Source organism: Anthonomus grandis, chromosome 18 (assembly GCF_022605725.1).
Source record: "Anthonomus grandis grandis chromosome 18, icAntGran1.3, whole genome shotgun sequence".
NCBI classification, from domain to species: domain Eukaryota; kingdom Metazoa; phylum Arthropoda; class Insecta; order Coleoptera; family Curculionidae; genus Anthonomus; species Anthonomus grandis.
In genome coordinates, this window is record NC_065563.1 from 9,868,095 (window position 1) to 9,885,990 (window position 17,896).

The following is a 17,896-nucleotide window of genomic DNA, read 5'->3' on the forward strand; positions in this document are numbered from 1 at the left end:
ACTGAGTTCCTAATATGTGTTTTGGTTCAGTTAGAGATGAGTACATTCTTTTAAAAACGAATTTATTGAAACTCTTATATTGGACATTCATCAATTTCATTATAAAACGAGAACATAAAAATCTTATGAAAACTTTCAGTATAAATTAATAGAATAACGTTAGATTTTGCATCATATTTAAAGTTTTCCTATTTTCAACTCAGATATAAAGCTATTGCTCACCCCGGTACATTTCAGATGGTACAATTTAGGGCAGTTATCACATCCAACATGTTCTTCATCTCCTTCGTCTAAATCACTAGCCAACTCTTTTTGACATGTCCAGCATCTTTCTTTAGATTTTTTTACAACATTTTTCATTTTAGAATTTTTTCCTTTTATTTGTGTTCGGTCAGTATTGTCAGTGGTTGCCTTTGCACTTCTTTTTTCAAAATAACCTCTGTATGTTGGGGAAGAGATAGCTCTTGGTTGATTACTGATTACTGATTTATTTGGTCATTTGATACTACATATACAATAGAATAAGACAAGTCAGGAGAAAGAAACTGATAATCTTAATTAATTAATTTAAAAGAGTCAAACTATTCTAAAAAAAAAACCTAATTACACACATCTAAAACTTAGAAACTATAAAAGCCACAAAAGTACCAACAAACAGTGCAAACAAAGTACAGATACTGACTAGGCAGCAGTGACTTTCAACATGTTGCTAAATTCGGTGATATCATAGACGACAGAACGTATAATAAGCCGTTTTAGTCTATTTTTAAATATGTTAAAGCTATCTATTTGTTTTAACGAAGGAGGGAGTTGATTAAATAAGCTAATTCCTTCATAAAAGGGGGTCTTTTTAAAATAAACAAAGTTAAATTTTGGCAAATAAAGAGCATCCTTACATCTAACATTATATTTATTAAAATCGCTTACGTTGGAGAAATGTTCTTGATTTTTAAATATGTATAACAATAATTTAAATATATAAATTCCAGACATTGTTAAAATATTATATTTTTTAAATGTAATCTTGACACTAGTTAATAAATTAATAATTTTTAAATTTTGACTACTAGAACCTAAGATATTCACTTGCAAATAAGAGACAAATTATTTTGTTTCTTACAGGCACTCCCGGACTAAGAATTTCAATATCTTGACTTCTAGTGCATCGATTTTAGTTATCTTTTCAAATAAGACTAAAGTAATCTTGGCAATAGTTATTAAATCAATAATTTTTAAATTTTGACTACTAAAACCTAAGATATTCACTTATCAATAAGAGACAAAGTTTTTTGTTCCTTACATGCACTCCTGGACTAAAAATTTAACTATCTTGACTTCTAGTGCATCCATTTAAGTAATTTTTTCAAATAAGACTAAAATAGTCTTGACACTAGTTTTTACATCAATAATTTTTATATTTTGACTACTAGAACCTAAGATATTTACTTGCCAAGAAAAGACAAATTATTTTGTTCCTTACAGGCACGCCTGGACTAAGAATTTTAATATCTTGACTTCTAGTGAATCGATTTTAGTCATTTTATCAAATAAAACTAAAATAGTCTTGACACTAGTTATTACATCGATAATTTCTATATTTTGACTACTAGAACCTAAGATATTTACTTGCCAAAAAGACACAAATTTTTTTGTTCCTTACAGGCACTTCTGGACTAAGAATTTTAATATTTTGACTTCTAGTGCATCGATTTTAGTCATTTTTTCAAATAAGACTAACGTAGTCCTGACACTACTTAATAAATCAATAATTTTTATATTTTGACTACTAGAACCTAAGATATTCACTTGCAAATAAGAGACAAATTATTTTGTTCGTTTTAGGCACTCCTGGACTAAGAATTTTAATATCTTGACTTCTAGTGCATCGATTTTAGTTATTTTTTCAAATGAGACTAAAGCAATCTTAGCACTAGTTAATAAATTAATAATTTTTAAATTTTGACTACTAGAAGCTAAGATATTCACTTTTCAATAGGAGACAATTTATTTTGTTCCTTACAGACACTCTTGAACTAAGAATTTAAATATCTTGACTTCTAGTGCATCGATTTTAGTCATTGTTTCAAATAAAACTAAAATTGCCTTGCCACTAGTTAATAAATTAATAATTTTGACTACTAGAACCTAAGATATTCACTTATAAATAAGAGACAAATTATTTTGTTCCTTTCAGGCACTCCTGGACTAAGAGTTTCAATATCTTGACTTCTAGTGCATCGATTTTAGTAATTTTTTTCAAATAGGACTAAAATGGTCTTGACACTAGTTAATAAAGTAATAATTTTGACTACTAGAACCTAAGATATTCACTTGTCAATAAAACACAAAGTTTTTTGTTCCTTACAGGCAGGGAAGAGTTATAAATGTTTCACAAATGTCCATTTACTGGCAACTAGTTTCGCGACCTAACGAATACTATACTCCTTAAATGAAAGCTTTCCAGAACATGGACAATATCCTGCTGCGGAGTCATATTTTAAGGATATAAATTTAAGGCATTGTAAGCTTAAGGTACCTTCGTTAACTTTTTAAAGTATGATTTTTTATATAATATATAAAAAGTGAAGAAAGGCACGACACTGTACGAGTCACGACTTTATATTTAAGTTAATGACAAATCACACGTCAAACGTCAAGCGTCGTCAACTTCGTTACCGCTATTTAATATATCTTTGGTTGGCAACACTGAACATGTTCAAGGTGACCAACATCAAAAGGACACAACCACTATAAAATTCTAGTGGATCGATTTTAGTGATTTTTTTAAATAAGACTAAAATAGTCTAGACACTTTAATCAGAATAAGAGTTTTAATATCTTGACTTCTAGTGCATCGATTTTAGTAATTTTTTCAAATAAGACTAAAGTAGTCCTGACACTAGTTAATAAATTAATAATTTTTAAATTTTGACTACTAAAACCTAAGATATTCACTTATCAATAAGAGACAAAGTTTTTTGTTCCTTACAGGCACTCCTGGACTAAAAATTTAAATATCTTGACTTCTAGTGCATCCATTTAAGTAATTTTTTCAAATAAGACTAAAATAGTCTTGACACTAGTTTTTACATCAATAATTTTTATATTTTGACTACTAGAACCTAAGATATTTACTTGCCAAGAAAAGACAAATTATTTTGTTCCTTACAGGCACGCCTGGACTAAGAATTTTAATATCTTGACTTCTAGTGAATCGATTTTAGTCATTTTTTCAAATAAAACTAAAATAGTCTTGACACTAGTTACTATATCAATAATTTCTATATTTTGACTACTAGAACCTAAGATATTCACTTGCAAATAAGAGACAAATTATTTTGTTCGTTTTAGGCACTCCTGGACTAAGAATTTTAATATCTTGACTTCTAGTGCATCGATTTTAGTTATTTTTTCAAATGAGACTAAAGCAATCTTGACACTAGTCGATAAATTAATAATTTTTAAATTTTGACTACTAGAACCTAAGATATTCACTTGTCAATAAGAGACAATTTATTTTGTTTCTTACAGACACTCCTGAATTAAGAATTTAAATATCTTGAGTTCTAGTGCATCGATTTTAGTAATTTTTTCAAATAAGACTAAAATAGTCTTGACACTAGTCAATAAATTAATGATTTTTAAATTTTGACTACTAAAACCTAATATATTCACTTGTCAATAAGATACAAAGTTTTTTGTACCTTACAGGCACTTCTGGACTAAAAATTTTAATATCTTGACTTCTAGTGCATCGATTTTAGTCATTTTTTCAAATAAGACTAAAGTAGTCCTGACACTAGTTAATAAATTAATAATTTTTAAATTTTGACTACTAGAACCTGAGATATTCACTTGTCAATAGGCATAAAGTTTTTTGTTCCTTACAGGCACTCCTGGACTAAGAATTTCAATATCTTGACTCCTAGTGCATCGATTTTAGTTATTTTTTCAAACAAGACTAAAATAGCCTTGACACTAGTCAATAAATTAATGATTTTTAAATTTTGACTACTAAAACCTAATATATTCACTTGTCAATAAGACACAAAGTTTTTTGTTCCATACAGGCACTCCTGGACTAAAAATTTCAATATCTTGACTTCTAGTGTATCGATTTTAGTCATTTTTTCAAATAAGACTAAAATTGCCTTGACACTAGTTAATAAATTAATGATTTTTAAATTTTGACTACTAGAATTTCAGATATTCACTTGCAAATAAGAGACAAATTATTTTGTTCCTTTTAGCCACTCCTGAACTAAGAATTTCAATATCTTGACTTCTAGTGCATCGATTTTAGTAATTTTTCCAAATAGGACTAAAATTGCATTGACACTAGTTAATATATTAATGATTTTTAAATTTTGACTACTAGAACCTAAGATATTTACTTGTCAATAAAACATAAAGTTTTTTGTTCATTACAGGCACTCCTGGACTAAGAATTTCAATATCTTGACTCCTAGTGCATCGATTTCAGTTATTTTTTCAAATAAAACTAAAATGGCCTTGACACTAAATAATAAATCAATAGCTTTTAAATTTTGACTACTAGAACCTAAGATATTTACTTGTGAATAAGACACAAAGTTTTTTGTTCCTTACAGGCACTCCTGGATTAAGAGTTTTAATGTCTTAACTTCTTTTGCATCGATTTTAGTTATTTTTTCAAATAAGACTAAAGTAGTATTGACACTAGTTAAAAAATTTATAATTTTTTAATTTTGACTACTAGAACCTCAGATATTCACTTGCAAATAAAAGACAAATTATTTTGTTCCTTTCAGGCACTCCTGGACTAAGAATATCAATATCTTGACTTCTAGTGCATCGATTTTAGTCATTTTTTCAAATAAGACTAACGTAGTCCTAACACTAGTTTATAAATCAATAATTTTTATATTTTCATTACTAGAACCTAAGATATTCACTTGCAAATAAGAGACAAATTATTTTGTTCGTTTTAGGCACTCCTGGACTAAGAATTTCAATATGTTGACTTTTAGTGCATCGATTTTAGTCATTTTTTAAATAAATCTAAAATAATCTTAACACTAGTTAATAAATCAATAATTTTTAAAGTTTGACTACTAGAACCTAAGATATTCACTTGCAAATAAGAGACAAATTTTTGGAAAGTGTCAGATAAATAACGCACTCGCGAGACATGATTTTTATTAATACTATTACGGCCCATATCAATAATTAAATTTGGAAAATGTTTACGCTGTAACCATACCATGTGAATTAATTAAATACGTTATTAAGCAACCAATACCTAATAAAGAAGCATCTACATTAGTCAAAGCAATTTTTGAACATTTTATTTTTATATATAGACCCATAAAAGTGGTCAGAACAGATCTGGGCACGGAATAATGCATGAATGAACTTTTCCAAAATTTTTCGAAATTGCTACAGAAACATTCCACTACTTCCTCTCCCTCAATAGCTTAGTCAATCGGGTTGCCTCCAATAACATAATTTTTTTTCTTTCAGATTAAAAGGGTTTCTGAGCCTGGACGTAGACATCTCCCATCTGCAAGTAGACCAGTGCGAAAGTGGCCCTTTGACGCCCACTAACGCACTGTCCATATTCCACGGGTCGCATAAGTGTCATAATTTGACAACTGAAGTAAGTCGATCAACCCTTTTTCTAACTAAATAATTTTTTTATGGGTTTTAGTGCATTTTTAAGTCTGCAGCTCAAGTGCCCTCATGGTCCAGGGGTCGGTACGAATGTCGTTGTCGCGACGGGTACTTCTCTACGCACCACGGAGGGGTTTTTAATGGGACTTTGGTTGAAGGTAAAAAAGGGCATTTCTATGACGTTAGCAATGACAGTTCAATAGAACAAATAACGTTTAGCGCCATCCTCTAGGTCGTGGCATTCTCTTAAAAATGTATCTAATAGACAAAGAATTGTAATGACATTTGGCATATACCATGTAGCAATAAGTTCACACAATTTTTTTTTTAGTTGCATGGGAAGAACATGTTGAAAACTCAAGTGACACATGGGAAACGATCTTCCAATGTCAGGCATGCGCGCCAGGTTGTCATTTTTGCACTGACCCATCGCCATGTTTGGCAACGTTTCATTGGCCCTTTAGGTACGTACGTACATTAATCCTGGCATTTGGATTTGAAAAAGGTTTTTCTTTTTTAGGATTACTTTGCTCTCTATCAGTATTTTTTGTGTTTTTTGCACTTTGGTGTTGAACTGTTTCATGTTTAAGCATCGCAAACTGAAGGTGTTTAAGGTGGCCAGCCCGATATTTCTCAGTATTACCCTTTTGGGATGCGCTTTTATGTACCTGGAGGTAAGGATTTAAAATTCCTCATTTGTTACTGCTGTCGAACGCATAAAATTTCGTGTTAAAACTGCGCGCGTACATAAACCGATAATTTCCATTTAATTAAATAATAATAAAGTTAACTTTTCGCTGATGTAACCCGAAATTGGATTAACTACCCTCGGCCGGGGGTTGTTTTCGTTTCCGAAACAGAATAAAAACGATTTTAATTCCAGTTTATTATTTATTTGCACGTTGCTTTATTTTATAAAAAAATATGTTCATTTATAAGGGAGCACGTGTATATAAAGGCCAGTAATTAATTACTTTTATTAATCCCCCTTTTTAACCTTTATGACGCCAACTCAACGATGTGATTTCAATAGGAGACAAATTATTTTGTTCCTTTCAGGCACTCCTGGACTAAGAATTTAATATTTTGACTTCTAGTGCATCGATTTTAGTAATTTTTTTTAATAAGACTAAAATTGCCTTGACACTAGTTAATAAATCAATAATTTTTAAATTTTGACTACTAGAACCTAAGATATTCACTTGTCAATAAGATACAAATTATTTTGTTCCTTACAGGCACTCCTGGACTAAGAATTTTAATATTTTGACTTCTAGTACATCGATTTTAGTTGTTGGTTCAATTAAGACTAAAATAGTCTTGACACTAGTTAATAAATTAATAATTTTTAAATTTTGACTACTAGAATCTAAGATATTTACTTGCCAATAAGAGACAAATTAGTTTGTTTCTTACATGCACTCCTGGACTAAGAATTTTAATATTTTGACTTCTAGTACATCGATTTTAGTAATTTTTTCAATTAAGACTAAAATAGTCTTGACACTAGTTAATAAATTAATAATTTTTAAATTTTGACTACTAGAACCTAAGATATTCACTTGTCAATAAGAGACAAATTATTTTGTTCCTTACAGGCACTCCTGGACTAAGAATTTCAATATCTTGACTTCTAGTGCATCGATTTTAGTATTTTTTTCAAATAAGACTAAAATTGCCTTGACATTAGTTAATAAATTAATAGTTTTTAAATTTTGACTAGTGGAACCTAAGGTATTCACTTATCAATAACACACAAATTATTTTGTGCCTTACAGGCACTCCTGGACTAAGAATTTTAATATTTTGACTTCTAGTGCATCGATTTTAGTAATTTTTTTTAATAAGACTAAAATTGCCTTGGCACTAGTTAATTAATCAATAATATTTAAATTTTGACTACTAGAACCTAAGATATTCACTTGCCAATAAGAGACAAATTATTTTGTTTCTTACACGCAGTCCTGGACTAAGAATTTTAATATTTTGACTTCTAGTGCACCGATTTTAGTAATTTTTTCAAATAAAACTAAAATTGCCTTGACACTAGTTAATAAATTAATAATATTTAAATTTTGACTACTAGAACCTAAGATATTCACTTGCCAATAAGAGACAAAGTTTTTTGTTCCTTACAGGTACTCCTGGGTTAAGAATTTCTATATCTTGACTTCTAGTGCATCGATTTTAGTCATTTTTTCAAATAAGACTAAAGTAGTCTTGACACTAGTTAATTACTTAATAAATTTTAAATTTTGACTACTAGAACCTAAGATATTCACTTGTCAATAAAAGACAAATTATTTTGTTCCTTACAGGCACTCCTGGACTAAGAATTTCAATATCTTGACTTCTAGTGCATCGATTTTAGTCATTTTTTCAAATAAGACTAAAATTGCCTTGACACTAGTTAATGAATTAATATTCTAGTGCATCGATTTTAGTAATTTTTTTTAATAAGACTAAAATTGCCTTGACACTAGTTAATAAATCAATAATTTCTAGTGCATCGATTTTAGTCATTTTTTCAAATAAGACTAAAATTGTCTTGACACTAGTTAATAAATCAATAATTTTTAAATTTTGACTACTAGAACTTAAGGTATTCACTTATCAATAACACACAAATTATTTTGTTCCTTACAGGCACTCCTGGACTAGAAATTTAATATTTTGGCTTCTAGTGCATCGATTTTAGTAATTTTTTCAAATAAGACTAAAATTGCCTTGACACTAGTTAATAAATCAATAATTTTTAAATTTTGACTACTAGAACCTAAGATATTCACTTGCCAATAAGAGACAAATTTTTTTGTTTCTTACATGCACTCCTGGACTAAGAATTTTAATATTTTAACTTCTAGTGCATCAATTTTAGTCATTTTTTCAAATAAGACTAAAATTGCCTTGACACTAGTTAATAAATCAATAATTTTTGAATTTTAACTACTAGAACCTAAAATATTCACTTGTCAACAAGACACAAAGTTTTTTGTTCCTTACAGACACTCCTGGACTAAGAATTTCAATATCTTGACTTCTAGTGCATCGATTTTAGTCATTTTTTCAAATAAGACTAAAATTGCCTTGACACTAGTTAATAAATTAATAATTTTTTAATTTTAACTACTAGAACTCAAGATATTCACTTGTCAATAAGAGACAAATTATTTTGTTTCTTACAGGCACTCCTAGACTAAGAATTTTAATATTTTGGCTTCTAGTGCATCGATTTTAGTAATTTTTTCAAATAAGACTAAAATTGCCTTGACACTAGTTAATAAATCAATAATTTTTAAATTTTGACTACTAGAACCTAAGATACTCACTTGCCAATAAGAGACAAATTTTTTTGTTTCTTACATGCACTCCTGGACTAAGAATTTTAATATTTTAACTTCTAGTGCATCAATTTTAGTCATTTTTTCAAATAAGACTAAAATTGCCTTGACACTAGTTAATAAATTAATAATTTTTCAATTTTGACTACTAGAACCTAAAATATTCACTTGTCAACAAGACACAAAGTTTTTTGTTCCTTACAGACACTCCTGGACTAAGAATTTCAATATCTTGACTTCTAGTGCATCGATTTTAGTCATTTTTTCCAATAAGACTAAAATTGCCTTGACACTAGTTAATAAATTAATAATTTTTTAATTTTAACTACTAGAACCTAAGATATTTACTTGTCAATAAGACACAAAGTTTTTTGTTTCTTACACGCACTCCTAGACTAAGAATTTCAATATCTTGACTTCTAGTGCATCGATTTTAGTCATTTTTTCAAATAGAACTAAAATAGCCTTGACACTAGTTAATAAATTAATAATTTTAAAAGTTGGACTACTAGAACCTATGATATTTACTTGTCAATAAGATACAAATTATTTTGTTCCTTACAGGCACTCCTGGACTAAGAATTTTAATATCTTGACTTCTAGTGCATCGATTTTAGTAATTTTTTTTAAAATACTAAAGTTGCCTTGACACTAGTTAATAAATTAATAATTTTTTAATTTTAACTACTAGAACCTAAGATATTTACTTGTCAATAAGACACAAAGTTTTTTGTTCCTTACACGCACTCTTGGAATAAGAATTTCAATATCTTGACTTATAGTGCATCGATTTTAGTCTTTTTTTCAAATAGAACTAAAATAGCCTTGACACTAGTTAATAAATTAATAATTTATAAAGTTTGACTACTAGAACCTAAGATATTCACTTGTCAATAAGAGACAAATTATTTTGTTTCTTACAGGCACTCCTAGACTAAGAATTTTAATATTTTAACTTCTAGTGCATTAATTTTAGTTATTTTTTCAAATAAGACTAAAGTAGTATTGACACTAGTTAAAAAATTTATAATTTTTAAATTTTGACTACTAGAACTTAAGATATTCACTTATTAATAAAAGACAAATTATTTTGTTCCTTACAGGCACTCCTGGACTAAGAATTTCAATATCTTGACTTCTAGTGCATCGATTTTAGTCATTTTTTCCAATAAGACTAAAATTGCCTTGACACTAGTTAATAAATTAATAATTTTTTAATTTTAACTACTAGAACCTAAGATATTTACTTGTCAATAAGACACAAAGTTTTTTGTTCCTTACACGCACTCCTAGACTAAGAATTTCAATATCTTGACTTCTAGTGCATCGATTTTAGTCATTTTTTCAAATAGAACTAAAATAGCCTTGACACTAGTTAATAAATTAATAATTTTAAAAGTTGGACTACTAGAACCTATGATATTTACTTGTCAATAAGATACAAATTATTTTGTTCCTTACAGGCACTCCTGGACTAAGAATTTTAATATCTTGACTTCTAGTGCTTCGATTTTAGTAATTTTTTTTAAAAGACTAAAATTGCCTTGACACTAGTTAATAAATTAATAATTTTTTAATTTTAACTACTAGAACCTAAGATATTTACTTGTCAATAAGACACAAAGTTTTTTGTTCCTTACACGCACTCTTGGAATAAGAATTTCAATATCTTGACTTATAGTGCATCGATTTTAGTCTTTTTTTCAAATAGAACTAAAATAGCCTTGACACTAGTTAATAAATTAATAATTTATAAAGTTTGACTACTAGAACCTAAGATATTCACTTGTCAATAAGAGACAAATTATTTTGTTTCTTACAGGCACTCCTAGACTAAGAATTTTAATATTTTAACTTCTAGTGCATTAATTTTAGTTATTTTTTCAAATAAGACTAAAGTAGTATTGACACTAGTTAAAAAATTTATAATTTTTAAATTTTGACTACTAGAACCTAAGATATTCACTTATTAATAAAAGACAAATTATTGTGTTCCTTACAGGCACTCCTGGACTAAGAATTTTAATATTTTGGCTTCTAGTGCATCGATTTTAGTAATTTTTTCAAATAAGACTAAAATTGCCTTGACACTAGTTAATAAATCAATAATTTTTAAATTTTGAATCCTAGAACCTAAGATATTTACTTGCCAATAAGAGACAATTTTTTTGTTTCTTACATGCACTCCTGGACTAAGAATTTTAATATCTTGATTTCTAGTGCGTCGATTTTAGTTATTTGTTCAAATGAGACTAAAATAGTCTTTACACTAGTTAATAAATTATTAATTTTTAAATTTTGATAACTAGAACTTAAGATATTCACTTGTCAATAAGACACAAAGTTTTTCTTTCCTTACAGACATTCCTGGACTAAGAATTTCAATATCTTGACTTCTAGTGCATCGATTTTAGTAATTTTTTTAAATAAGACTAAAATTGCCTTGACACTAGTTAATAAATTAATAATTTTTTAATTTTAACTACTAGAACTTAAGATATTTACTTGTCAATAAGACACAAAGTTTTTTGTTCCTTACACGCACTCCTGGACTAAGAATTTCAATATCTTGACTTATAGTGCATCGATTTTAGTCTTTTTTTCAAATAGAGCTAAAATAGCCTTGACACTAGTTAATAAATTAATAATTTTTAAAGTTTGACTACTAGAACCTAAGATATTCACTTGTCAATAAGATACAAATTATTTTGTTCCTTACAGGCACTCCTGGACTAAGAATTTTAATATCTTGACTTCTAGTGCATCGATTTTAGTAATTTTTTCAAATAAAACTAAACTAGTCTTGACACTAGTTAATAAGTCAATAATTTTTCAATTTTGACTACTAGAACCTAAGATATTCACTTGCCAATAAGAGACAAATTTTTTTGTTTCTTACAGGCACTCCTGGACTAAGAATTTTAATATCTTGACTTCTGGTGCATCGATTTTAGTTATTTTTTCAAATGAGACTAAAGTAGTCTTGACACTAATTAACAAAATAATAATTTTTTAATTTTTACCACTAAAACCTAAGATATTCACTTGCCAATAAGAGACAAATTATATTGTTTCTTACAGGCACTCCTGGACTAAGAATTTTAATATTTTGACTTCTAGTGCATCGATTTTCGTCATTTTTTCAAATAATAGTAAAGTAGTCTTGACACTAGTTAATAAATTAATAATTTTTAAATTATGACTACTAGAACCTAAGATAAACAGTTAAAAATATGAATTCTTATAGAAGAAATTTGTGTTCTCCCCCGGTATTTCAGTTAGGGCAGCCATATTGGATTGTCGGAGGAGCATAACTTTGACGTGTGTCAATTGAACAGTCACTACTGTCAGTGTAGTTGTTTATTTTAAAATAAAATAGGCGAACATTTGTTATATTATTTATTATTAGATTATACCTGATGAATAACGCTTGATGGCTTCAATGTAACTTTTTAGATGGGTGCCATATTTCCGGTTTTGGACACCTACTTTTGTATAGCGACCAAATGGACCAGACATTTGGGATTTTGCGTCACTTATACCGCACTACTTATGAAAACATGGAGGTAAATTTCGTTTTCTTTGGAAATTTAGACAATTTTTAGTTTAATTCTTAATTAGAGATCGATTTAATGTGCAATGGCAACGTCCAAGTCATGAAAACAGAATGTTTTTATTTTTACATTTACGGTATGCATAACCTAACTTCACTTAAAATGTATACAAAAACAGTTCATGGCTAAACTTACATGCTTTCATACCAGTAAGTCTAGATACCAGCAAAGCTGTTATACCTACTAACTTTCCTTATCTTTAATTCCTTATCAATCCTTGGACCTAGTACCTAGTAACCTAGAGAACAAACGCGAATATTTACATAGCACCAGTACTTTTATGCAGAACCTGTTTTAGATAGGGACATGTAAAAAACACTTGTCGAAGCAAGAAGAGATGCGCCAAATGCCTAAAGAAGTCTAAAGCCGTGTCCACACCGAAGCCGGCTTCCGATCGGCAAAGCCGCTGATGAATGGCTTTGCAAGTTTTTTATTTTTCATAATATTTCATCCTTTGGTACATCCATGGCAAAACTTATTTCTGTCAGAGCATCATTGCGTTTGTTTCTGTCTTTATAGTTTTTATTTCCAGCATCCCATAAAACAGCACGCTCACGGTACAACTCAATTAACGTCAAAACTTTTCCTGGGATCATTCCATACTGACGCCAATAATTGCTTCAAGATTCAACTACTACCCCGACAGTCGACACGACTAAACAAGAAATACCAACAAATTTAACTGAACTAAAAACTATGACCACACTGCTCAAATCGGCTTCGGCCTCTTTGATTTTACCGACAAGCGTCGGTAAATGCATCGGCTTCGGCTTCGGCAAATTTTGTTGCGCGGCATAAGTTATCTGGCACGTCCACACCTGCCAAAAGAAGCCATTCTGTTGATTTTTTTAAATTTTACTATCCAAATAAGTAAAAAGTAACCAGAAAAATATTATGACAATTTTATCTTTGCTGACCACTAATTTTAAGCGACCCTGTATACATTTTAGTATAAAATGTTATAAAATCAGTTAGTAACAATAACAGTACAATACGATAAACATTTCGAAAAATGACGACCAGGCGTTTCGAAAATATTAAGAAAAAAACCATCTTCAGTAGGAATTATAAAACACCCGGTAACATGAAAACGATTCACTTTTTAAGATTCCTCTATATGAAGTTTTTGCCTTATTTTTAGACAAAGATTGCGATGTAATTTCGGTACACCCTGTAAATAAAAAATGTTTTTTAAGTGAGGCCGTTTATGTATCTAATTATCATTTATACTTACACTCAACTGGGATGAACTCTTTTACAAAGTTTAATGATAAGTTGATAATATAGTTCAGCATTAAACTTTTCCTAGGGTTTCCCTTACCTACCGGGTAAAATCAGCCCACAAAGTAAAACTAACAGACAAACAGCTCCTCCAATGGATGGTTCCGATTTTACTCATAATGCTCATTTACTTGGGCACTTGGACCCTATCCGACACCCCCACAGCGGAAGAAATAATGGACAATAAGGGACTCAGGTTTAAGCAATGCGTCTATAATTGGTGGGATCACAGTTTGGCTATAGGTGAGGCCAATTTAACTTATTAAAAAAAAGTCGGGAAATATGCTTTTCCTGTTTTTTTTAGGGGAAGTTTTATTCTTGGCATGGGGCATACGGGTGTGTTATAACGTGAGAAATGCCGAGTCTTTGTATAATGAGGCGAGGCTCATCAGTTATGCCATCTATAATATTGCCATCGTGAACATTTTAATGATAGCCTTTCAGTGAGTATTTTTTCTGTGTTTTATTGCGGATTTTTTAAATGTTTTTGTAGTTTATTCATTTTCCCGAGGGCAGGACCAGATATAAAGTACTTTTTGGGGTTCGTACGCACTCAGTTGTCTACCACTACGACCATTGCTCTTGTGTTTGGGCCAAAGGTATATTAATTTATTTTTTTTTGCTTTATCTACTGTACAGGGCGTCCACTTTTTTGCATCTTAAGATGTTGAAATAAGCAATCATATGTATTTAAGATTTAATATTAACGATCTGTTGAGTACATTTTGCTTATTATGGTACTTTTATATCATAAGCCTAAATCGGGAACATTTTTCTATCAAGACTTATATTTAAATTTAGATGAAAGATTTTGATGACTATGTTTCATTGATCCTTTTAGTGCGCGTATACACGATCCAGTTTCAACGGATGCGGTAGAAACGCAGCGGTACCGCATTGGTACGACAACACACAGGTTAAAAATAGGAGGCAATACACGTTCCGGTTGTAACGCGCGTTTTTAGTCATTTTCACTCAAATTATTACATTAAATATCTTGTTTTAACATAGCTAACAATTCGCCAAATCATTTTTTAGAAATTCTTTAATAATTGAAAAACATATCATTATACTGCCGAATATTTGTATAAAAATTGTTGATTTTTCTACTCTACTTTCAAAATATGGATGCCTTCAATGTTTATGTTATATTGGCTCTCGTAAAAGATTTTCTGCTTCAAGATCACAAGTGATTCTAAGCAATGAAGACATTATCTCTCTATGAAAGTCTCAAAGCATTTAAGTTTTGGAATTTGTCTTAGTGCATATCCGTTTTCAACGCAGTGTGCATCGCGTATATCCGTATGCGGTAGAAACGCATCCGTTGAAACCGGATCGTGTATACCCGCACTTAGAGGTTGTGTTGTCCGCATAATCGTGAACTTTTCACTCCATCCAGCGACGTCTGTTAACTTCGGTCTTAACTATTCAATATAGCGATAGTAGGAGTCCACAGTTAGTGCCTTTTTACGGTACTTTATCCCCAGTTTAAAGATAAAATCGGTATTAGTTTTTAATACAATCTTTAGGGTTTAAGTAAAATTTAAATTTTAAAGAAGGTACGTAATAAAAGGTTAGTTATTTAAGATGTCCAGGCATGTAGGGTGGCCAGATATATATTTCATAATTTATTTAGTGACCGTTTATCCAAAACTCTGAAGAATCACGCTGCCGAACAATTAGCTACAACCTAATGCGTGATGCCTGACAACCCGTACATGCACGCAAGAATACATTTGATTAATTTTAATACTAGTTTTACCTTTTTTATAGTGGTCCCATACCTACTGAAAATAAATAGGTACTTAATTAAGAATTAAAAAAACTGATCCTTATGGAATGTTTTTTAGGCTTGTACAGGGTATCTCAAATTCGAGCCTCACCATTGGGATCTCGTAAACTAATAGAGATACGAGGTCAGTTAAATTAAGGCAAAGTTGCGCAATTTGGTACTCATTAAAACGCCCCTATTTGGAAAAACCCGAATATTCGCGATTTCATTTTTATTTTTTAACAAAATAAATTACTCATTCTCATTGCTACTTTATCTATTTTACAAAATGGTGACGTCAGATTTTCAAACCGACGTTTCGTATTTGAGCTGTCATCAACGAGTTTTTTAGCATTCTTCAACTTCACTTCATCATTCTCACTTCACTAATCGTTAATGTGTATTTAACCAAAATGCCTTTTTCTTCCGAAGAAAAAAGAGACATGATAAGGATTTATTATATGTCGCATCGATTTTCAAAAATGGCTTGTGAGCGCTATTTGCTTTTTGGATATTCCTACTTTGGAAGCAGCCGCATTACACTTATTTTTTTTTTTTTTTTGGGTCGGTGGAGAAATTCTTTATGAACACTGGTTACGCGGCGCCCCCAGTAGTGTGGGACTCAGTGTCGAGTCTGTTTCGTCCTGTACCCACTAAAACTCGACCGCTGGGTGGTGCCTTGTGGCTCCCTACACTGCGGTCTGCTAAGAAGCAGTCCTATTGTGTCCCATATGTTTAGTCCCACAGGTTCAATTCTGTAGCTTTAAGAAAGTCCAGGATTGTGCCCAGTGGTAGATTTCTTATACCCTCTGGTGAGGGTTTCTCTTCCCCCAGGAATGTTGCCCTGGTTTGATTAAATGCTTCACAGAAGCACAGTATGTGAAGAGTTGTTTCGTCCTCCTCATTGCATCCCCTACATAGCGAGGTAACTGATTTCCCTAGCGTATGCAGGTGTTTCCTGCTGGGCGCATGGCCTGTAAATAGCCCCGCAACCCTTCGCAGTTGTTGTCTGGAGAGGCCCAGTATATTGTCACCCTTCTTGAAGGGTGGGCTGCCTATAAGTTGTTTGGATTGTTCCATCTTTGGTAGCTGTTCCCAGTAGGATTTGTTCTGGTTTGTTAGCCAGTTGCCGATTTCCCTCTTCCAGGTCTTATCGTTGACACAACATGTTGGTTCAGGGCCTACCAGGCTGTTGCTGGCTCCCTGAGTTGCAAGTTGGATAGCCCTTCTTGCAGCCTTATTGTTGCCCATATTCTCTGCTAGGATTATATCTGGCCTATTTTGCGCTTCGGCGAGGTTCCTGAGATCCTCCCAGCAGGTTTGCACAGTCCTTGACTTAGTCTCGAACTGTTGTAGTGCAAGTGTTGCAGCCTGGTCTCCTGTGAAAAGGTTTTGCCTCTTGGCAGCCCTTCTCTCACAGGTTGGTATTCCTATTATGCTTGCCTGTAAATTTGTTGTTTTCAGGCCCAGGTTTAGCATGAGTTGTCTGTCCTGTTGTTCGTCCTCCACCATGCCCACAGCTACCCCGATCTTGGATCGTTTGGTTGCCGTGTGCCATACTGAGTAACCTCTTTGCCTGAGCCTGTCCGCTTCTGCGTCCAGTGGTCCCCTTTTCTCTTTGATGACAAAAGGTTTGTCTAGGTATGTGACCTTGGTTCTGTCTGTTCTTAGGGCCAGGCGCCGAAGGTCCTGTATCTTGTCAAATAAGGCATTGTGCCCATCTTTCGATAGGATTGCTGCGCCATTTGACAGCAGTCTTTTCGCCCCCGATATACCACTAAGTGTAGCGGGCTTAGTCCTATTAGGTTCTCTACGGCAGCAGTCGGCGTTGTTGACATCGCTCCTGTTATGTCCAGACATGCTATTCGTTGTGTTTTGTTGAGTATCTGTATTACAGTCCTCTTTTCTGCCGCATGCCACCATATAGGTGCTGCGTATGTAATGATGGGTCTAACTATTGTCGTGTACATCCAATGTACCATTTTTAGTGACAGTCCCCATGATCTACCGAACATTCTCTTACAGTACATAAGAGTTTTCGTGGCTTTATTTGTAGCCTGGATTACATGCTTCTTGAAGCTGAGTTTTTTATCCAGGGTTATACCTAGATATTTGACCTCGTCTTCAAGTCGCAGATTTTCTCCATAAAATTTTATGTTTCTAATGGGCTCTAGTTTCCTTCTTTTGGTAAAGGAAATTAGAGTAGTTTTTGTGGGATTTACCCTTAGTTGTTCTTC

General features: G+C 31.6%; 1 protein-coding gene across 6 annotated transcripts in view; it reads left to right on the forward strand.

The window, feature by feature from the left end:
* Window positions 1-17,896, forward strand: part of LOC126747011 (probable G-protein coupled receptor CG31760) — a 165,254-nt gene that overhangs the window by 134,362 nt on the left and 12,996 nt on the right. For 5 of the 6 annotated variants that reach the window (XR_007664069.1, XM_050455479.1, XM_050455483.1 and 2 more), the window contains 8 exons: window positions 5,503-5,638; window positions 5,690-5,810; window positions 5,984-6,116; window positions 6,173-6,326; window positions 12,450-12,559; window positions 13,917-14,131; window positions 14,193-14,331; window positions 14,382-14,487. Coding sequence is in view for 5 of the 6 variants with exons in the window: in XM_050455479.1 (XP_050311436.1) it covers window positions 5,503-5,638; window positions 5,690-5,810; window positions 5,984-6,116; window positions 6,173-6,326; window positions 12,450-12,559; window positions 13,917-14,131; window positions 14,193-14,331; window positions 14,382-14,487 (1,114 nt within the window). In the remaining variant the exon portion in view is untranslated. The remainder of the gene's footprint in view (window positions 1-5,502; window positions 5,639-5,689; window positions 5,811-5,983; window positions 6,117-6,172; window positions 6,327-12,449; window positions 12,560-13,916; window positions 14,132-14,192; window positions 14,332-14,381; window positions 14,488-17,896) is intronic. The other variant, XM_050455482.1, reaches the window with a different exon arrangement.